This window comes from Cherax quadricarinatus, chromosome 10 (genome assembly GCF_038502225.1).
Source record: "Cherax quadricarinatus isolate ZL_2023a chromosome 10, ASM3850222v1, whole genome shotgun sequence".
Classification (NCBI taxonomy): Eukaryota; Metazoa; Arthropoda; class Malacostraca; order Decapoda; family Parastacidae; genus Cherax; species Cherax quadricarinatus.
This window is the reverse complement of record NC_091301.1, coordinates 19,432,847-19,457,344: the sequence shown is the minus strand read 5'-3', so window position 1 is coordinate 19,457,344 and position 24,498 is coordinate 19,432,847. Positions and strand designations below refer to the sequence as shown.

General features: G+C 38.9%; 1 protein-coding gene across 4 annotated transcripts in view; it reads right to left on the bottom strand.

The window, feature by feature from the left end:
* LOC128699619 (zinc finger matrin-type protein 3) overlaps window positions 1–24,498 on the bottom strand; it is a 185,956-nt gene that overhangs the window by 151,368 nt on the left and 10,090 nt on the right. For all 4 annotated transcript variants that reach the window (XM_070083685.1, XM_070083688.1, XM_053792348.2 and 1 more), the window contains exons 2-3: window positions 15,706–16,182; window positions 14,061–14,143 (exon numbers count right to left, since the gene is read on the bottom strand). In XM_070083685.1, the coding sequence (XP_069939786.1) occupies window positions 14,061–14,143; window positions 15,706–16,182 (560 nt within the window). The remainder of the gene's footprint in view (window positions 1–14,060; window positions 14,144–15,705; window positions 16,183–24,498) is intronic.

Here is a 24,498-nt window from a genome sequence, read left to right as displayed (position 1 = left end):
TTTTTACTTATTATTAAACCATACCCCCGGCCGGGATTGAACCCGCGGTCATAGAGTCTCAAAACTCCAGCCCGTCGCGTATGGTTATTTGCAATCGTGTCATTACGATTTCTTGAGTCATCTTTACTTATTATTCTTTTGGTACTTTAATTGTGAATTTTATTTTGTCAATTTAAATCTAGTTATACTCTTGATCTTGTCAACAACCTATACCAGACTCAAGTGCAATTGCAAGTACCATTTCAATTTGTATTTTTATATTATAAGTTTATATTATAAGTCTAAGATTGTTTTCATATCTTAGTGACTATATTGTGTGTGCAATTAGTGTATATTTCAATTATATTATTGTTCAAGGCCCTTAACTATCTTTTGCTAACTAGTACCAACTACCTCATATATTTTTTTTTCTACTTTTTTTATTCTTTTGCTACCTTAACTTGTATATTTTATCTTGTCAATTTAAATCTAGTTATACTCTAATTCTTGTAAACAACTTATATAACACCTTAGTGCAATTACAACTGAGAGTCTTGTGCCTTTTTTATATCATTAGATTAAACTCAGTTGTACTATAGCTCATTCTAGCTCAATACATAGTCAATACCAAATTCATTACATTAGACCATAGTGTAATTACTAGTGAGAGCCTGGTGCTATTTTTAATTTGTATTTTTATATTATTAGATTAAACCTAGTTGTACTTTAGCTCATTCCAGCACAACACATAGACAACACCAACTTCATTATGTGTATTAGTGACTATACTCTATATGACCAAAATGCTATAGCTATATACTAGTCCAAACTTCCCACCACTACAGATATCAGTACTAAAACTCAACACACAACTCAGGATATAAATAACCATAATTTAAACCTAGAAGATGATTGATCACGTTGACCCTGATCTAAACCTCCATAATCTGACACACAATCAAAACCTATTGGAAAGTAACTGCCTTTACTACACAGCATCACAAGCCAGCACTATCCTAAACAATGCTAAAAGTCTATCAGTAATTAACTACAACATCAGGTCCTTAAGCAAACACTATGATGACCTCCTGGCACTCCTTGAATCACTAAAGACACCCTTCTCCTGCATTATTCTTACTGAGACCTGGCTTAAGCAGGACACAATAGATATCTACCCTCTACCAGGATACACAGCAATCCACAACTGCAGACCATACCAAGTTGGGGGTGGTATTGCAATCTATTACTCTAACCAATTATCTTGTATTAGCACCACTTGCTTTAGTGATGAATATGGAGAATACATTTTTGCTAATTTTACTGTAAAAAACATTAAGACGCCTATAACAATTGGTGCCATTTACCGGATACCCCACACAAACATCCCAAATTTCAGTAAGAAATTAAAGGCACTAATAACAAACAGACAAATGAATAAGCACCACCTTCTCTTAGCTGGAGACTTCAACATCAACCTTGGCCTACTAGATGATCAGCCTGTAACTGATTTCATCAACAATATGAACAACACACTTCTCATACCAACAATAACTAAACCAACCAGGCTCACTGAAACAAGTGCAACCATAATAGATAACATATGGACCAATATACTAGCCCCCCTTAAATCAGGGATAATCACAGATAGCACTACAGACCACTACCCTACCTTCCTCTTGACAAACATTAGTAAACCACAACTTGAATACAACAAAGTCTCATTTAGACTCCATGATGAGGCCTCAATAAGGAAGTTCACAGCTGACCTAGAGACTGTTGACTGGCCTACAGAATTCTCCAAGACCAATGGTATTGATGACTGGACAGACATTTTTCTTAACAAACTACTTAGACTATACAACAAACATTGTCCTATAAAAACGAAACAGATCACAAACAAACGGCTTGGTTGCCCATGGCTAACCAGCACCATTCTGAAATCCATTGATAAGAAACACCAATATGAAAAGCAATATAGACAGGGCTTAATACACAAAGATATTCTTAAACACTATTCATCAGTCCTCACCAAAGTAATAAAGAAAGCCAAACAACTATACTACTCCAGTAGATTCACTGACACAAGAGGAGATATAAAAAAGACCTGGAAAACACACTCAGATTATAGGGACCCACAAACTGAAAAAAAAAAAAGAATATTGTCCTAACTAAACCTAATGAAACACCACTGCAACCCACTGACACAGCTAACAAGATAAACGACTTCTTCTCAACCATAGGCTCTAATCTCGCCAATAAAATCCCACGTACCAATGCCCATGCCGGGGATTACCTAGATGGGAATTTCCCAAATTCCTTCTATCTTGCTCCAACTGAGCCCACAGAAGTCACCGAGATCATAAAGTCACTTAAAAATAACTTAGGGAATCTGTCTCATGTCCCACCATTATTGTACATGAGAGCGGCCCATGTCCTCTCGTATACTATCTCATTACTTTTTAACAAGTCACTAGAAACTAGCACCTTCCCAAAACTACTCAAGACGGCAAGGGTTACACCAATACATAAAGGTGGTGACCATACAGATTTAAACAACTATAGGCCAATATCAAACTTACCATTGCTATCCAAAATCTTTGAGAAACTCGTGCACAGGAGACTATATTCATTTATAACGGCACAAAACATACTCAACCCCTGCCAATTTGGATTCAGGAAAAATAAAAGCACTAATGATGCAATCATAAAAATGCTAGATCTGCTTTACACAGCATTGGAAAATAAGGAATATCCACTAGGAATTTTTATTGACCTAAGAAAAGCTTTTGACACAGTAGACCACGGCATCCTACTCCACAAACTTGACCATTATGGTATAAGAGGCCATGCGCTTGCATATTTCAAATCTTACCTTACTAATAGGTATCAGTATGTCACCATTAAAGACACAGCATCAACAACACAGCCACTTGATACTGGAGTTCTGCAGGAAAGTGTCCTTGGTCCCCTGCTCTTCCTCATATACATCAATGATCTTCCAAACGTATCTCAACACCTGAACCCCATTCTCTTTGCTGACGACACGACTTATGTCATCTCTCACCCTAATCTTGCCACCCTCAACACCATTGTTAATGAGGAGCTGATCAAAATATCGACTTGGACGACAGCCAATAAACTTACGCTTAAGGCTGACAAAACCTAGTACATTATGTTTGGTAGCAGAGCAGGAGATGCGCAAATTAACATTAAGATCGACAACACTCTAATTGCCAGGCATAATGAGGGCAAATTCCTAGGCCTATACCTCGACTACAACCTGAACTTCAGCACCCATATCCAACATATAACCAAAAAAGTATCCAAAACGGTTGGGATCCTCTCCAAGATACGATACTACGTGCCGCAAACTGCCCTTCTCACACTATACCATTCACTTATATATCCATACCTCACCTATGCTATCTGTGCTTGGGGTTCAACTGCAGCAACACACCTAAAGCCAATAATAACCCAACAAAAAGCCACAGTTATAATAATCACTAAATCCCATCCCTGGCAACACACCCCCCCCACTCTTCATAGATCTAAACTTACTCCCTGTTCAGTACATCCACTTACTACTGTGCAATCTACATCTACAGGACCTTAAATTCCAATATTAACCTTGACCTAAAATGCTTTCTTGATAGTTGTGACAGAACCCACAGGCACAACACCAGACACAAACATCTCTATGACATTCCCCGTGTCCGACTAAACCTTTACAAAAATTCAATGTATGTCAAAGGCCCTAAAATCTGGAACACCCTACCTGAAAATTCTAAAACTGCAGACACATTCATCACCTTCAAAACTACCATAAGAAAACATCTTATCTCCCTGATACACCCTGTCAACTAATTATACGAATACCACCTGGTGGTTCACACTTGCACTCACTCACCCATTTGACCATAAACAGAAATATCAATTTTTTTTTTTATTATTTTTTTTATTATCACACCGGCCGATTCCCACCAAGGCAGGGTGGCCCGAAAAAGAAAAACTTTCACCATCATTCACTCCATCACTGTCTTGCCAGAAGGGTGCTTTACACTACAGTTTTTAAACTGCAACATTAACACCCCTCCTTCAGAGTGCAGGCACTGTACTTCCCATCTCCAGGACTCAAGTCCGGCCTGCCGGTTTCCCTGAATCCCTTCATAAATGTTACTTTGCTCACACTCCAACAGCACGTCAAGTATTAAAAACCATTTGTCTCCATTCACTCCTATCACACACGCTCACGCATGCCTGCTGGAAGTCCAAGCCCCTCGCACACAAAACCTCCTTTACCCCCTCCCTCCAACCCTTCCTAGGCCGACCCCTACCCCACCTTCCTTCCACTACAGACTGATACACTCTTGAAGTCATTCTGTTTCGCTCCATTCTCTCTACATGTCCGAACCACCTCAACAACCCTTCCTCAGCCCTCTGGACAACAGTTTTGGTAATCCCGCACCTCCTCCTAACTTCCAAACTACGAATTCTCTGCATTATATTCACACCACACATTGCCCTCAGACATGACATCTCCACTGCCTCCAGCCTTCTCCTCGCTGCAACATTCATCACCCACGCTTCACACCCATATAAGAGCGTTGGTAAAACTATACTCTCATACATTCCCCTCTTTGCCTCCAAGGACAAAGTTCTTTGTCTCCACAGACTCCTAAGTGCACCACTCACTCTTTTTCCCTCATCAATTCTATGATTCACCTCATCTTTCATAGACCCATCCGCTGACACGTCCACTCCCAAATATCAATCTCAATCTCAAAATAATGAATCTTAACTAGTCATAAGTTGGCCTGTGATACTCCAATACTGAAACTATGTATAGTGCCAAAACAAAAGCATTCACATTGCTAAACTCACAAACTAGTATTTAGTCACTTAGCCATAATACCAACTTACCTCATAATTTTGTAATATTTTAAACTTAAGATTTAATCTAAGTCTGCCCGAAATGCCTAGCCATGCTAGGTGTTCTATTGGTACACACTGTAATTATTATTTTACTACATGTAAACCACACAATAACCAAATTCTGTAAACTCAGCATTGTAATCCTTATAGAGAATAAACTTTGAATTTGAACTTTGAATAAGTGCCTCCTGGTGTTAGACAATGCCCCTGGTCATCCTACAGACTTGGCAGAGCGACTTTATGGGGACATGAGCTTCATTAAGGTCAAGTTTTTGCCTCCTAATACCACTCCTCTCCTGCAGCCCATAGACCAGCAGGTCATTGCAAACTTCAAAAAACTGTACACAAAGCTGTTTGAAAAGTGCTTTGTAATGACCTCAGAAACTCAATTGACTCTAAGAGAGTTTTGGAGAGATCACTTTAATATCCTCAATTGTGTAAACATTATAGGTAAGGCTTGGGAGGGAGTGACTAAGATGACCTTGAACTCTGCTTGGAAGAAACTGTGGCCAGAATGTGTAGACCAAAGGGATTTTGAAGGATTTGAGGCTAACCCTGAGAAGCCTATGCCAGTTGAGGAATCAATTGTGGCATTGGGGAAGTCCTTGGGGTTGGAGGTTTGTGGGGAGGATGTGGAAGAGTTGGTGGAGGAGGACAATGAAGAACTAACCACTGATGAGCTGCTAGATCATCTTCAACAGCAAGAGGCCACACCTGAGGAAACTGCTTCGGAGGAGGGGAAAGAGAAATTGAAGAAGTTGCCTACTTCAAAGATTAAGGAAATATGTGCAAAGTGGCTTGAAGTGCAAACCTTTATGGATGAAAATCACCCTCACACAGCTATTGCAAGCCGTGCTGGTCACTATTACACTGACAATGTTGTGAAACACTTTAGGAAAGTCATAAAGGAACGAGAGGTACAGGCCTCTATGGACAGATATGTTGTGAGACAGAAGTCCAGTGACTCTCAAGCTGGTCCTAGTGGCATTAAAAGAAGAAGGGAAGTAACCCCAGAAAAGGACTTGACACCTCAAGTCCTAATGGAAGGGGATTCCCTTCTAAATACTAAGACCATCCACACTCTCCCCTCCTCCCATCCCATCAATCATCACCAGATCTTCAATAAAGGTAAGTGTCATGTAACTGTGCATGTCTCCTTCAGTTTGTGTGTATTAAAATTAATATTTCATGTGTTAAATTTTTTTTTTTTTTCATACTTTTGGGTGTCTTGCACGGATTAATTTGATTTCCATTATTTCTTATGGGGAAAATTAATTCGCCTAACGATAATTTCGCCTAACATTGAGCTCTCAGGAACGGATTAATAGCGTTAGGCTAGGGTCCACTGTATATGTATTATGTTTGGTAGCAGAGCAGGTGTTGCGCAACTTAACATTAAGATCGACAACACTCTAATTGCCAGACATAATGAGGGCAAATTCCTAGGCCTATACCTCGACAACAACCTGAATTTCAGCACCCATCTCCAACACATAACAAAAAAAAGTATTCAAAACAGTTGGGATCCTCTCCAAGGTACGATACTACGTGCCGCAAAATGCCCTTCTCACACTATACCATTCATTCATTTGTCTATACCTCACCAATGCTATTTGTGCTTGGGGATCAACTGCAGTAACACACCTAAAGCCAATAATAACCCAACAAAAAGCCACAGTAAGAATAATCACTAAATCCCATCCCTGGCAACACCCCCCCCCCCTCTTCATAGATCTAAACTTACTCCCTGTTCAGAACATCCACACTTAATACTGTGCAATCTACATCTGCAGGACCTTAAATTCCAATATTAACCTTGACCTAAAATGCTTTCTTGATAGTTGTGACAGGACCCACAGGCATAACACCAGACACAAACATCTCTACAACATTTCCCGTGTCCGACTAAACCTTTACAAAAATTCAATGTATGTCAAAGGCCCTAAAATCTGTAACACCCTACCTGAAAACTCTAGAACTGCAGACACGTTCATCACCTTCAAAACTACCGTTAGAAAACATCTTATCTCCCTGATACACCCCGTCAACTAACTACATAAAAACCACCTGGTGGTTCACACTGATACTCACTCACCCATTTGACTATAAGCACAGATATACGAATCTTAATCTTAAAATAATGAATCCTAACTAGTCATAAGTTTGCCTGTGATACTCCAATATAGAAACTATGTATTGTGCCAAAACAAAAGCATTCACATTGCTAAACTCACAAACTAGTATTTAGTCACTTAGTATTTAGTCAACTTACTCCATAATTTGTAATAATTTAGGGTTAAGAATTAATCTAAGTTTGCCCGAAATGCCTAGCCATGCTAGGTGTCCTAGTGGCCCCCTCTGTAATTAGTATTTTATTACATGTAAACCACACAATAACCAAAATCTGTAAACCCTGCATTGATTGATTGATTTCTGGAATTTTGCTAGTATCTTCCTGAGTAAAAACTGAGAGGAAGTAAGTGTTGAAAATTTCACACATTTCCTTATCACTGTCAGTGATCTGACCTGAGTTACTTTTAAGTGGGCCTATCTTGTCCCTAATCTTACTTCTGTATACCTGAAAGAACCCTTTTGGGTTAGTCTTCGAATCCCTTGCTACTTCAGCCTTATAATCCCTTTTTGCTTTTATTCCTTCCTTTTTTTATTTTTCTCTTTAACTGAATATACTGATTTCTTAACTGCCCATCCCCTCTTTTGATATGCCTATACAGGTCTCCCTCAACATTCGCGAGGGTTAGGGGGGGGATCAAGAGCCTCGCGAATGTTGAAATATCGTGAATGTTTGGTGCCTCAATATATTATAGGGAAATATAATACAATACTGCTTGTTGAACCATGAACAATCATAAAATACATGAAAATGTCGTAAAATATTGTACTAAATACATACATGTTATTGTTTAATAACATGTATGTTATTAAATACCACTGCCTCAACCACTGCCTCCACCAGTGCCTCAACCACTGCAGCGCACTGCTCGTATTTTGGTACAATTTTTTTCTTCAATTCTATCGTGTTTCTCAATTTCTTTACCAAAGGGCTGGCACTAGCAAGTTTCTTTGGGCCCATGGTTAATTATGTGGCAGTCGCACTCAATCTACAAGCACCAAACACCATTATTGTGAAATGTTTGGAAGAGCGTGGAGACTAATGCTCACTCCAGCATAAACAAAGGGACGCTGACTGACAATGCCGCAACCACTTCCTGCACCACTGCTTCAACCCTCGTATTTTTGTACAATTTCCTTCTTCAATTCTATCGTATTATTATTATTATTAATACGATAGAATTGAAGAAGGAAATAGTACTAAAATACGAGGGTTGAAGCAGTGGTGGAAGAAGTGGTTGATGCATTGTCAGTGTGGCTTTGTTTATGCTGGAGTGATCATTAGTCTCCATACACTTCCAAACATTTCACAATAATTCATTGTGTTTGGTGCTTGTAGATTGAGTGCGACTGGAGTGGTTGAGGCAGTGGTTGAGGCAGTGGTTGAGGCAGTGGTAGAGGCAATGGTAGAGACAGTGGTTGAGGCAGTGGTAGAGGCAGTGGTAGAGGCAGTGGTAGAGGCAGCGGTTGAGGCAGCGGTTGAGGCAGCGGTTGAAGCAGTGGTTGAGGGAGTGTTTTTTAATAACATTAATAATAATAACAATAATACATGTTATTAAAAATAACATGTATTATTATTATTAATAACATACATCTTAATAAATACCACTGCCTCAACCGCTGCTTCAACTGCTGCCTCAACCACTGCCTCAACCACTGCCTCTACCACTGCCTCTACCACTGCCTCTACCACTGCCTCTACCACTGCCTCTACCACTGCCTCTACCACGGCCTCAACCACTGCCTCAACCACTGCCTCAACCACTCCAGTCACACTCAATCTACAAGCACCAAACACAATGAATTATTGTGAAATGTTTGGAAGTGTGTGGAGACTAATGCTCACTCCAGCATAAACAAAGGCACACTGACTGATGATGCCTCAACCACTTCTTCCACCACTGCTTCAGCCCTCGTATTTTTGTACAATTTCCTTCAATTCTATCGTATTATTATTATTATTATTATTATTATTATTATTAGCAGTAGCAGAAATGTTTGATTCTTTGCCGTGTTCAAGAGTAAACATATGATGTCACCGTCCAAAACCTGTCCGAATAGCCATTCCAATGTTCAGTCATGAATGGGTTGACATTATTTATACTGTAGTCTAATAGCAAATAATGAACAAACAAAACACTCACCACACTGAGTGGTGGGAGGGCTGGCTGCCAGTTGTTGGGGTCGGGGGGAGGGTAGTAGGGACTCGCGGGTGGCGGGAAACTTAAATATGATTTGACGGCTAGGAATTTGGCAGTTGGGAATTTGGCGGTTGGGAATTCGTGAATGTGTGAAGCCCATGAAAGTTGAAAACGCGAATGTTGAGGGAGACCTGTACGTATATGCCTCTCAATATGATGTTTTAATCTATTGTTCATCCATTTGGGATCATTTTTGTTAGATCTAATTTCTCTACTTGGAACATAAGTTGTCTGGGCAGCTAGAACTGCTCTGAAAAATGTCATATTGGCAACCATCACCACCTACCTGACCCATACTCGGGTCATTCCAATTCAGCCCACCCAGATAATTTCTCAGTCCCATGAAATCGGCCAAGCAGAAGTCTGGGACAGAGACTTGATTGCAGTTATTTAGGTAATTCCATGATATATTGAAACTAAGTGATTTGTGATCGCTTTCCCCAAGCTCATCATTAACCTCAAGATTATTAATTAGTGATTCTTTGTTGGCAAGAACCAAGTCAAGCAGGTTGTTTCCTCTAGTTGGTTCTGTCACAAACTGTTTTAAAAAGCAATCCTGAACCTTACCAAGAAAGTCACTAGACTCTAAGATTTCCTGTCACATTGTTCCAATCAATTAGTCTAAAGTTAAAATCTCCCATTAACACAACATTTTTATATCTAGACACCTCATGAATTTTGTCCCATAGCAGCTTAATGCACTCCCTATCAAGGTTTGGGGGCCTCAAAATCACACCCAAAATTAATTTTTCACGACTCTCGAGAAACTGTAGACATTTCACCACCCTTCCTGTTGACCCTATCAGTGTGGAAAAGTTTATAACCCTGTATGTTGCATTCAGAAGGCATTTCTTTTTCAGGTTGAACCAGGTCTCCATTATATATAGCAATAACATCTATATTACCTGCACTTGCAAGTACAGTGGAGCCCCAGTTATCGTAATTAATCCAATCCAGAGTGAGTGACTAAACCCGAATCTGACGATTTCCAAATTCATTTTTCCCATGAGAAATAATGGAAACCCAATTAATCCGTTCCAGACGCCCAAAAGTATTAAAAAAAATAATTTGTTTACATGAAATATACATTTACCTACACAGAAAACAATGACACATGCAGAATAAAACAATAATAAAATGACACTTACCTTTAATGAAGACTTGTTGATGTATGGAAGACGGGAGGAGGGAAGAGGATGGAGGAGTTACTATTGTTTGGAAGGAGAATCCTCTTCCATGAAGACCTCAAGTACCAAGTCCTTTTCTGGGGTTACTTCCCTTCATTGATTTTTAATGCCACTAGGACCAGCTTGAGTCACTGGACCCCTGTTGCTCAAAAAAGTGTTCCAGAGAAGTGTTTCTGGCATATGTTAGGAATTGTGGTGGCAGCAGGGGAGTGTGTTGGGAGACAGGACAAGATAGTCCTTCAATATGACACTAATATCAACTCTACGGCTTATTTATCTAGCAAAATTCATCTAATATGACATAACACACACTATTAATAACACAGAAACATTCTATATACTCTAGAATGAATAAAATACATTATTATTATTTTTTTTTATTATCACACTGGCCGATTTCCATCAAGGCAGGGTGGCCCGAAAAAGAAAAACTTTCACCATCATTCACTCCATCACTGTCTTGCCAGAAGGGTGCTTTACACTACAGTTTTTAAACTGCAACATTAACACCCCTCCTTCAGAGTGCAGGCACTGTACTTCCCATCTCCAGGACTCAAGTCCGGCCTGCCGGTTTCCATGAACCCCTTCATAAATGTTACTTTGCTCACACTCCAACAGCACATCAAGAATTAAAAACCATTTGTCTCCATTCACTCCTATCAAACACGCTCACGTATGCCTGCTGGAAGTCCAAGCCCCTCGCACACAAAACCTCCTTTACCCCCTCCCTCCAGCCTTTCCTAGGCCGACCCCTACCCCGCCTTCCTTCCACTACAGACTGATACACTCTTGAAGTCACTCTGTTTCGCTCCATTCTCTCTACATGTCCGAACCACCTCAACAACCCTTCCTCAGCCCTCTGGACAACAGTTTTGGTAATCCCGCACCTCCTAACTTCCAAACTACGAATTCTCTGCATTATATTCACACCACACATTGCCCTCAGACATGACATCTCCACTGCCTCCAGCCTTCTCCTCGCTGCAACATTCATCACCCACGCTTCACACCCATATAAGAGCGTTGGTAAAACTATACTCTCATACATTCCCCTCTTTGCCTCCAAGGACAAAGTTCTTTGTCTCCACAGACTCCTAAGTGCACCACTCACCCTTTTCCCCTCATCAATTCTATGATTCACCTCATCTTTTATAGACCCATCCGCTGACACGTCCACTCCCAAATATATGAATACATTCACCTCCTCCATACTCTCTCCCTCCAATCTGATATCCAATCTTTCATCACCTAATCTTTTTATCCTCATAACCTTACTCTTTCCTGTATTCACTTTTAATTTTCTTCTTTTGCATACCCTACCAAATTCATCCACCAATCTCTGCAACTTCTCTTCAGAATCTCCCAAGAGCACAGTGTCATCAGCAAAGAGCAACTGTGACAACTCCCACTTTATGTGTGATTCTTTATCTTTTAACTCCACGCCTTTTGCCAAGACCCTCGCATTTACTTCTCTTACAACCCCATCTATAAATATATTAAACAACCATGGTGACATCACACATCCTTGTCTAAGGCCTACTTTTACTGGGAAATAATTTCCCTCTTTCCTACATACTCTAACTTGAGCCTCACTATTCTCGTAAAAACTCTTCACTGCTTTCAGTAACCTACCTCCTACACCATACACCTGCAACATCTGCCACATTGCCCCCCTATCCACCCTGTCATACGCCTTTTCCAAATCCATAAATGCCACAAAGACCTCTTTAGCCTTATCTAAATACTGTTCACTTACATGTTTCACTGTAAACACCTGGTCCACACACCCCCTACCTTTCCTAAAGCCTCCTTGTTCATCTGCTATCCTATTCTCCGTCTTACTCTTAATTCCCCTTTGCCTTTATACAAAGGAACTATGCATGCTCTCTGCCAATCCCTAGGTACCTTACCCTCTTCCATACATTAATATACATGTATATCATTAATATGTGACGAGTGTTGCTGTGTTGTTTGTTGTTGGGTGTATAAGGGCCTTACAAAGTGGTGGTGATGGCGGCAGCAGAAGCAACAGTGTTGTCGGTGTTGTCAGTGTTGCCCTATATACTTCCAACAACATTGGAGGAGTCATTTTCGTGTTGTCCTTTTTCTATCGATTAATTGCTTAACTTAACTGCTACACTGCTAATGCTACACTTTATCACTGGCTGGCACTATAGCCTTTATCAACCCCTGCTGCTTTAGTATCGTACATATCGCAGAATTGCTGAAGAAGGCACACATTCTCCCCCCTCTCTCAGCCCTTTACCAAAGGGCTGGCTGGCACTAGAAACTTCCTCTGGGCCCATGATGGCTTATTTAGCAGATGCGAGCACTAAAAAGAATGGAGTAATACGAAATGTATCACATGAACGCATGGGATCATGCTCACTGGATGATAAACAAATGGCACACTGAGTGTCGGGCCGCCGTTGCTGTGCGGACGTTCAGAACGAATGACTATTACCAAGCTCAATGACAATCACCGAGCCAATATTTTGACGAAAAATTGTTACTATTTCCGAATACTGTATTACAAAATCCGACGACTATGAAATCCGGGGGTCCACTGTAATCTTAGCTCATCTATCTTATTTCTTAGACTCCTACTATTAGTATAATAAACCTTAAGGGAGCTATTCACTTGCTGCCTTCTACTGTCTTTGTTGATCAATTGTTTTGCCTTAACTAGCAACTTTATTTTGAATATTGTCTTTTAAACACATCCCTGAGGTATCCTGGTAATATTTGCTGTTTTGAACCCTAGTACTGCAGTTTGATTGTTTCCCACACATACCCATACTAATATAATCTATCAGTTTAAAGTTCTAGACAAGTTAACAATGACACCACTCAATTGAGTCAGCTAATGTAACCACTCAGGCCCCAGAGAGATGTACCCCATCCCTTGCATACATATCACGTTTGGCATAGAATTTTTCCTAGTTATCAATGAATGGGACTGCAAGTTTGTTGCAGTACCTGTCTAGCCAGCAATTTATACCAACTGCCCTAGACATCCATTCATTGCCCACTCCCCTTCTAGACAAAATGCTACATATGACTCGGACCCCTCCCTTAGACCTGACTACATCTATGGCTGACTTGTACTTATCCAGAAGCTTTTGTCTCCTGCCCTTCCCGATGTCATTTCCACCAGCACTAACGCAGATAATGGACATGCTCCCATTACCTTACATAATATTATCCAATCTGTTGACTATGTCACCAACACCAGCTCCTGGGAATCATACTCTGTCTCACCTTTATATCTGTTACAAAAAGCACAGTCCACATATCTTACCTGGGAGTCTCCCACAACCAGAATGTTCTTACCTTGAATAGCAGGGGAGTCAGTGGTACCTTTAGCCTTACTAACCACTGAAGTACGCTCGTCCTCATCTCACACTCACTCCCAAACCCATCTAGGTGAAGTTTCAGTCTCCTATTCTCCTCCTGAGGTAGAACCTCCTTCTTCAACAATTTAACCCGAGATTCTAAAACACCACAGCAAGTCATTGTGCTCAGTAACACCCCACACTAATCCCAAGACAGCTAAGGACAGAAAGACCTCTCCTGACCATTGACCTCAGTGTACTGACCAATAACCTCAGAGAGCACTGGTTTTTCTTACCTTTACATCGCATAAATCACAACAATTATTGTGAAGCTTGGCAACAAGTTCCTTGGGAAGATTTGGATCAAGCTCAACTGGTACTGAAAAAAAAAAAGTATTTCTTACCAAGCTATAAAAAGTCTGTATATTCCAATACATATCAGGTAAGAAAATTCAACTACTCTAGGTCTACATTTATTACCCAGGAAAATATTTAGTATTGCCTAAAGCTTGGTGGGCAACATTTTGTGATTCAATATTGTTCTCTCAAAATACAGCATATAGTCATCTTTGCAAATCATAGTACAGCTGCAATTTATATTACACATAATGAAAATATTAGTATATGCACTACAGTATGCACTCCCATTAAAACCATAATACTGTACTATACTGAACTTCACACACCAGCACATTCAAATTTTTCAGCTGATTATTACCCTAAAATAGACAAACAACCTTGCTTAGATTAAGCTAAACCCTCAATCTTTTTGTTATAGTTATTCTACCATGCTGCCTAATAATTCTGCATAATTCTTGAAGAATTTAGTTTAACCCCTTGACTGTCGCAACCCCAAATCCTGAGGTGTCTCCTGGTGTCGCAAAATTTAAAAAAAAAAAAAAATTATTTTTTCTTATGAAATGATAGAGAACAAAATTTGATGGAAAACTGACGGAATTACACTCTCGCAAAATTAGCAACCTCGGCAATATTTATGAATCGGCGATTTTGCCCACTTTGAGCCCTATTTTCAGCTAATTCCATTGTTCCAGTCGACCAAACTCATAGCGATTTCTTTAGAACTCCATTTGTTCTATTGACTGAGTACAAGAAACTGCCCATTTACCGATTTCAACTACCCAATAGCGTGGTCAGAAATTTGCAATTTGGCCAATTTCACAAAAATTTAAAAATATGACAATTTCAAAATAGGGTCCAGAATGAACAATGCAGACATTCCTGGCTCTAAAATAACATTTTCTTTGTTCATCAGTCACATCTCCAGGCCCCTCTGATATCACTCTTGCTTTCTATTTTGAATGTTTATTCAAACAAAAAATAGAAGATTTACTGTTATGCAGACTACTGCAATATTGTAATAATTGTATAAATAATGTCAACCCATTCATGACTGCATATTAGAATGGCTACTTGGACATTAATTGGAAAATGACATCATTAGTTTACTTCTGAACATTGGCAAAAATCAAACATTTCCCCTACCTTGAGCTCCATTTCAAGGTTCTTTTCATAGTAAAACCAATCAAAATCACCTCTATTTCTATTTAATATTTTCCATTCTATCAAATGAGACCAAGAAAATGAGAATACAACCATAAATACTATACGAAAATAGACCACAAAGTCGGCATTTTAATTAAAAAAAAAAACGGTCGGAGTTTTTCTTTCTCATTATGCACCGTGTGCTGCAGGATTTTTTTTATATTGTGGACACTGACAACACAGACCCATTCTCTCACATGAGAGCCTACTAGCTTTCTCCTGCTTGATTTGAAGCCACTAGAATTTATGAGTATATATATATACGTCAAAAACGGTGGCTTAAGACATATATACGACCGAAACAATCAAATGTTAAAAAGCTTTAAGTAAAACTAAAAATGACAGCATTATATAATCTTACTGAAATTATATACTTACTAGGTCTTTTATTGTTTGGTACTGGTTTAGAGGCTGGACGAGGTTCAGGCTCTTTGCGCCTTGGAACTAAAGGACTACCAACAAAGAGCTCTGGTGGGTCATCATTGGAAGAATCTACGTATGAATCCTCTTGCTGATGATCGTAATCATATGGTCTTCTAGGGGAAAGGCCACCATTACTATGTCTTCGTCTATAGTTTTGTTGGTTTGAATCATATTCAGATGTTCGAGAACGGTATGAACCAGACGAATTTTTTCTGTCTTCTGGAGGATAAAGATGGTGCTGAGGACGTGGATGTCTAACAGGAGGGGGAGGAGGAGGAGGCCTCACTGGGCGGAAGTGAAGAGGCGGTGGTGGATGAAAATCTGGTTCATCATGAGGAAGAGGAGGGGGTGGGGGAGGATGTGGGGGACGAGCATAGCCTCCCCAGTAATCAATGTAATCATCAAACGGTGATCTATTTGGACCATACATACCTGATGAGAAAAATGCATAATTACATAAGGCATAGTACATATAACATTAAAAGCAAATACTAGTACATTAGGATCAGGCAAGAAAAAGCATTCTTTAACCTTAGATAGGTAAACCTCAAAACCACTAACATTATAGGCAGGTCCTGCCTACCCACCAAAGAATGACTTAATAAAAGCTTGTTTTTACAATCTGACAGAGTAAGGCCCTGACTTACAAAATTAATACATTCTTAAAAATTGAAAGTTTAGTGTTCAAAACTTGCAAGTTATTTTTCCCCTAGACACCCATGTTATAATTGGAGATATGTTCCCAAGCCATAATATTCTGTACCTACAATGCTTTTTTGTAACTAAGAATATTTACTCAATATTTTACATTCATCACTGTTACTTTTCACTTACCAACAGTATTAAACTTTGTTTATTAGTGCATACATATTAATTAAACAACAGATTAATCATATAGTATCCAATACAGTAATTAAGTGTAGGGGCAGGTAGCAGTCAGAGAGAGAGGAAAAGGGGTAGGATATGATGGGGAGAGTAGGAAGGCAATGTGTGAAGGCAGTGGTGAGTGTAACTGTGTGAGGGAGAGTATGGTGTGAGGTTTTGTGCTTCACTCAATGAAAATGTTCAGTACAAGGCAGGAGCAGCATCCACAACCCAACCAAAGCACAATCCCAGTGGAACCCTGGATATCGGCCGGTGCAGATATCAGCCAAATTGGATTTCAGCCACTTTTTTGGCTGAAATTCTATCCTGGATTTTGGCCGGCAACTCGGAAATTGGCCGTATTGGATGTGTAATAATAATCACTCTTGGGCACATTAAATGTCTTATTTTAGGTTAATATAGACATTTTCATTAATCCATCTATGATATTTTCTTCAAAATTATCTAAGAAACACATTACATAGCATATAAATAGCATATAAACATGCGATGTTTATATGCTAATCAAGGAGGAAGAGGGAGGAGGGTAGAGGGTAAACAGAATGTTTTCTCTGATTCAGCATTAGAGAAAACTGTGAATCTGGCATCTGGCCTGGTCACCGCCCTTCATACGCGTTTGTTTACAATTCTTGGCATGAATTATTCATTACTTCTCCCTTTGTTTATGATGGCATCTAAAGGTAGTTGTTAGAAATTATTTAACTTAGTGAACATGGTATGTCGATGGTAATATGGCTGTGTAGTGTAATAACATGGCTGTGTAGTGTAGCCTAGCCCGGGGGAGGGGGCTACATATATGTACCACTGCCTACACTGACTTCCTACAAATAAATACTACTCACTTCTCATCCTACATTAAGACTACAAATATTTTAAGATAAGTAATGAATGTACTGTGGCAGTAAATGACAAAGAAGGGAAGTAACCCTAGAGAGGGTTCTGATACTTGAAGTCCTTATGGAGGGGGATTCCAAACTCCCTCTCCCCTCCTCACCTTCTTCAGCGTAAACACCCGTCCATCAGACTACCTCATAGGTACCTACCCAAATACGCTATTCCTAGCTCCAACCAACCCCATAGAAGTTACGCTCATCATAAGCACCCTTAAAAACAAGACAGAGACATAAACAGCTTGCCTGCTTTTATGTACAAAAAAGCTTCTCAAGTATTATCACCAACTATTGCAACGCTCTTTAACAAATCCATTGAATCAGCTACCCTCCCAACAATCCTCAAAATAGCGAGGGTCACTCTGATCCACAAAGGAGGTGACCAAGCTGACTTGAATAACTATAGACCAATATCTAACTTACCACTGCTTTATAAAATCTTTGAAAAATTAATTCATAGACGGATCTATTCCTACCTCGTCTCACACAACATATTAAACCCTTGTCAGTTTGGATTCAGGAATAATAAAAGCACAAATGATGCTATCATACACATGCTAGAACTAATACGTATATACCGCACTCAAAAAGAAAGAAGTCCCACTGGGCATTTTCATTGATTTACGTAAAGCTTTTGATACAGTCGACCATGAACTGCTGTACTCCAAATTAACGCACTATTGTATCAGAGGCCACTCCCTCAACTACCTAAAATCATACCTTAGTAACAGAACTCAACATGTGTATGCAAATGATGCAAACTCTTCCACCCAACCAATCACAGCATCACAGCTACTCAAACCCATATTATTTGCAGATGACACTACATATGTCTTTTCCCACCCAAACACAGTCATACTAGCAAACACGGTCAATGCCGAATTGCAGAAAATATCTGCCTGGATGATGACTAATAAACTTACCCTGAATACTGCAAATGATCCGATTAACATAACGCTAAATGGATCATCAGTCACAAGACTCACAGAGGGAAAATTCCTAGGTATCCACCTTGACAGTAGCCTTAAGTTCCGGACACACATACAACAAATCACCATGAAAATCTCCAAGACTGTAGGCATACTATCAAAGATAAGGTACTATGTTCCACAATCAGCTCTCCTGGCACTACCATACACTCACATACCCTTATCTTACATATGGAATTTGTGCATGGGGATCAACAATATCCAATCACCTAAAACCCCTCATAACCCAGCAAAAGGCAGCAGTAAGAATGATAACGAATTCCCACTTCCACCAGCATACTCCACCAATTTTCAGAAGTCTGAATCTGCTCACCATTAAGAACATCCATACTTATTCATGTGCCTACTACATACACAGAACAATACATACAAATATAAACCCTCCACTCAAACTTCTCCTCACCAACTTAAACAGGACACATGACCACAACACAAGACAGATCTCTTTTTGATATACCTCGTGTCCATATCACACTATGTAAAAACTCTATGCACATAGGGGGCCCTAAAATATGGAATTCATTACCAGAATATATTAAAGTAACCCAGTCTGAAAATCAGTTTAAGACTCCTCTCAAAAGCCACTTAATCACCCTAGACTAAATGCTAAATACTCAGTACACACATACTCACCTATGTACTCCCACATCATAACTTCAACAATCACTTTGAACCTTTTATCCATTGTTGACAGGAATATAATTGAGCCATGGTTTTTCACAACAAGCATTTTAGACTGTATGAATAATACAGTAATATCAAGCGGCAGCGGCAGCGGCAACCTCCGAGCTCCGTACTTTTCTCCAACTATCAGAGCTACAAATGCTCCTACGATGACCTAGTTACATGCAAAACTGCACTACCCAACGTAGCACCCAGAATGACCAAAGATTACCAACAGTGAAACCTACAAATCGAACATAATAGAGATCAAAGGAAGACTGCCCACAAACCGAAAGCAACACCCCGCTGCCAGCCGAACAACGTAACCCTAAACTTTGTATAACTACAACTTCTTCTTAACTACAACAATTCCTGTAGTATTATGAGGCGCAATCTAAGAGGAAACAGCACCAAGGCCAGCAAGAAAACGCCGAAAAATCAACTATTCAACAAGTGTAGCCAGGAGGACGCCGGCCCAGCAACCACCCCACTCACCACCACTCAAGGCGACACCACAACAATAACAACAAACATGGCTGCCACCAGCCCATCCTCCCCTCTCTTCCCCGGATTCAACCTACCAAGTAGTCTCTCAGGTATGACCAACGATCCAGATACCCTAAAGTCATGCATCTCCAACTTAGTTATTGAAAATATGAATCTTCGAGAGACGCTAACAAAACAAGACACCAGGATGACACAACTCGAGAACAAAATCCTCAGTCTTGAACAAAAGTTATCAACACCAGGAATGACAAACTGTGGCAAGACCATCCAGTCAGTCATAGATAGCCATACCCAACAAATAATATCTCTTAATACAAAGGTTGAAGAAGCAGTAAAAGAATGGAAGAACAACTTAGATAACCAGTACAGCGACTACTTTGTTCTCCAAGAAGATAAAACTGAACAAGATAAACTATCGGACGCAGTAATAGTTAACAGTCCATTTTTTCCCAGTGATATGAACCAAACAAACAGTAAAGAAATTACTCTGCAGATCATAAAGGACCAAACAAGTGTTATTGTACCTGAGTCTGAAATAAAAGAAGCCAGGTTACTAGGATCCCATGGTAGAAAAAGTGTTATGCTTAGATTCCACTCACATGACAGGAAAAAAGACTTAATTATTGCATCTATTAAAGTAAAGAAAGAGGTATACATAAACGAGTGTCTTACCAAAAAACGTCAGAACCTCCTGTATAGAGTAAGAAAACTTAAGCGGGAGAATAACGACACAATACACCAATACTTCACACGGGATGGGAAAATTCTTGTTAGGAAAACAAATGTAGGTCAACTGTACACAATCACGAACGAGAATGATCTATCACGATTTCTCAGGGATACTAATCTTACAGAGAATAACTAAACAATGTCCAACTTAAAAGCCTACGTAGTGTAGTGTATGTTTTGCTCCATTATTGTTCAAATTTCATTGTACAATCTCTTAGTATTTAAATAATCAACTACCTCTTTTTGTGATTTTACTAGTAAGCATAAGTCACCTTATGTAATTTTCTTATTTACTATTGTTTGCTTAAACATTAGCTGAATTGATACTTTCTCTGTCCATATTACTACCTCATATTTTTTTAAATACTATCAATTGATATTACCTACTAAAATTAATAATTATCATTTTTACTATAATTTCAATTTACTCTTAACATTTTTGACATTTAATAACCATTACTTGTCTAATTACCTTTACCTGTTTTATACCACATTTACTATCTTAGAGTACTCTTAATTACCTTGTACTGCCATATAACCTCTAGTATAACTACCAGTGCAATATTGAATGAAATAAAAATTACTTTTTCACTTTTTTTGTAATCATTATTACTTACTAAAATTTTATTAAACACCATATTTACTACCAGTCAATTTTACTTTTGTACATTAAACATTATTTTTTACTTCCCATAACATTTTGTTGCCAAATTTTCAAGTTTGCATATTCAACTCCAACCTTTATATTATCCTTTGTACCTGTCTACCATCTTACTATCATATTATAACCAAGACATTACCATTATTCATTGTTCTTACCTGTCCATTTAATTTTGTTTACCACTACTTGTCTTTTTAGTCACTTTTTATTGTGTGTGCAATTAGTGTATATTCCAATTACTTTTTTGCAAGTATCAATACTATCTTTTGCTAGCTAGTACCAACTACCTCATTTTTTTTTACTTTTTATTGTGCAATAAACTGCTCAACTTATTTAATATTACAAATCAGATCTTACTCCTAAACCAATATTATTTCATAGTGACTATCTATCCATTTAACTTGTTTACCATTACTCAATTGTAGTCCCTTATATATTTTTTGTCCTTTATTTTAGCTCTATATAACATCCTTAGATCATATATTCGCAATTGTTAAACTAATCAAGGTGCTATTCTCAGGTGCTAAAGTTAATAAGTTCACTATTTTGCCATTATACTCCAAAGCTCATTTATTTGATTACCACTTTATTGTTCACCACAACTTATATTAGTCCCTTTTATATTATAATTTTATATTATAATTCTAACTTTAAAGAATTACCTTTAAAGTACTGCCTACTATCATATTCCCAAGCTCCATTATTTGATCATCACTTTATTTGTTCACCACAAATTATTTTAGTCCCTTTTATATTGTCTCCTTTATTTTAGCTTTAAAAAACTACCTAAGCTCATTATTTTTTACATTTGTTAAATAATTCAGGTGCTATTTTTTTTAGCTTTAGAATATTTACTTTATTTTTTACTTAATTCTAACTATAGATTCACTACAAATCTTATGATTACAAGCATTGATCCTGATACCAACCTCTTATTTAATGACTTAAATGATTCAAACAGTTACTGTAATTACTACACAGCAGAACAATCAAAGGCACTTCTCCGAGCCAACAACAACATAACTATCTTTAACTACAATATCAGATCTTTAAGCAAGCATTATGATGACCTCCTAGCATTACTAAATTCCTTGCATGCCAATATGTCCATTATTACACTAACTGAAACCTGGCTAAAGCCTGATACTACAGATGTCTATGCCATTCCTGGTTACACAGCCATACACAACTGTAGGCCAGACCAACAAGGGGGTGGCACAGCTATATACTACTCAGACCAACTAGAATGTATCACTAATACTTGCACAAGGGATGAACATGGGGAATATATAATAGCTAAATTCAAATCCAAATACCTACAAAAACCTCTCACAGTGATAAACATCTACAGAATTCCACAATCAAACATTAGCCAATTTAGTCAAAACCTAGGAAGTATGATAACTGATGCACGCATGAACAAAGATCACTTACTACTCTCAGGTGACTTCAATATAAATCTCCTGCAAGACCAGGACCCACACGTTACTGAATTCACAAACACAATGAGTAACTGCATGTTGCTACCAACAGTAACAAAACCTACAAGAGTTACAGAGACTAGTGTTTCCCTACTTGACCACATCTGGACCAACACCATATCCCCTTTAAAATCAGGCATAATTACAGATAATACCACAGACCACTACCCTACTTTCCTAATAACAACTCTTGGTAAAATACCCCAAGACACTACTAAAGTCACCTTCAGACTTCACAATGAGGCAGCCATTAATAACTTCACAACAGCAGTAACAAACATTGACTGGCACACTGAGCTAGAAATCTATACAGATATTGACGAATGTTTTAATAATTTTCTAAAAAAGACCCAATACCTTTATAACAAGCACTGCCCTAAAAAAACTAAACAGATGACAGCTAAGAGACTGAACAGTCCCTGGCTAACACCCAGCATTCTCAAATCCATAAATACAAAACACCGATATGAAAAACAGTACAGAATGGGTCACATAACCAGAGACCAAACAAAACGTTACTCGTCAATCCTAACCAGCCTGATAAGAAGGGCAAAAAAATTGTATTATGAGAACAGATTATCCAACTTACGAGGTGATATAAAAAAGACCTGGAAGACCCTATCAGAAATTCTGGGAACAAAAAAGATATCACGACATAGCGAAATAAAATTAGCAAAATCAGATGAACCCCAACTCCCACCAACAGAAACAGCAAACAGACTCAATGATTTCTTCTCCACTATAGGTCAAAACCTTGCCAATAATATCCCAAGCTCAGATACCCCACCAAATGACTACCTCACTGGCAACTACCCGAACACACTGTTCCTAGCTCCGACTAACCCATACGAAGTCTCCCTTATTATCAACGCACTGAAAAACAAGGCAGGAGATTTAAATACCTTACCACCCTTTATATACAAAAAAGCGTCACAAGTACTATCACCAATCATTGCAACACTCTTTAACAAATCCATTGAATCCTCCACCTTCCCTACAGTTCTCAAAATAGCAAGGGTCACCCCGATCCATAAAGGAGGAGACCAAACAGAGTTGAATAACTATAGGCCAATATCCAATTTACACCCTCTCTCAAAAATCTTCGAAAAATTAATTCATAAACGAATCCACTCCTACCTCATCTCCCATAACATTCTCAACCCCTGCCAATTTGGATTCAGGCCTAATAAAAATACTAATGATGCTATTATACACATGCTAGAACATATATACACTGCAATAGAGAAAAAAGAAGTCCCACTGGGGATCTTCATTGACTTACGTAAAGCTTTTGATACAGTTGACCATGACTTGCTCCACGTAAAATTGTCACACTATGGTATTAGAGGGCACTCCCTCAACTACCTCAAGTCTTACCTCAGCAACAGAAGCCAATATGTGTACGCAAATGGGGCAAGCTCTTCCGCACAACCAATTACAGTTGGTGTCCCACAGGGAAGTGTCCTTGGCCCTCTTCTCTTTCTCCTATACATAAATGACCTACCAAATGCTTCGCAATTACTCAAACCCACACTTTTTGCAGATGACACCACATACGTCTTCTCTCACCCGAGCCCAGTCACGCTAGCCAATACTGTAAACACCGAATTACAGAAAATATCTACCTGGATGAGGACTAACAAACTTACACTAAACATTGACAAAACCTACTTCATTCAGTTTGGTAGCAGAGCTACAGATGTACCTCTTAACATAACGATAAACGGATCACCTATCACAAAGCTAACAGAGGGAAAATTCTTAGGAATCCACCTCGATAATAGACTCAAATTTCATACACATATACAACAAATTTCTAAGAAAATTTCCAAGACTGTAGGCATACTATCGAAGATACGGTACTATGTTCCACAGTCAGCCCTCCTGGCCCTTTATCACTCTCTTATTTACCCCTATCTCACCTATGGAATTTGTGCATGGGG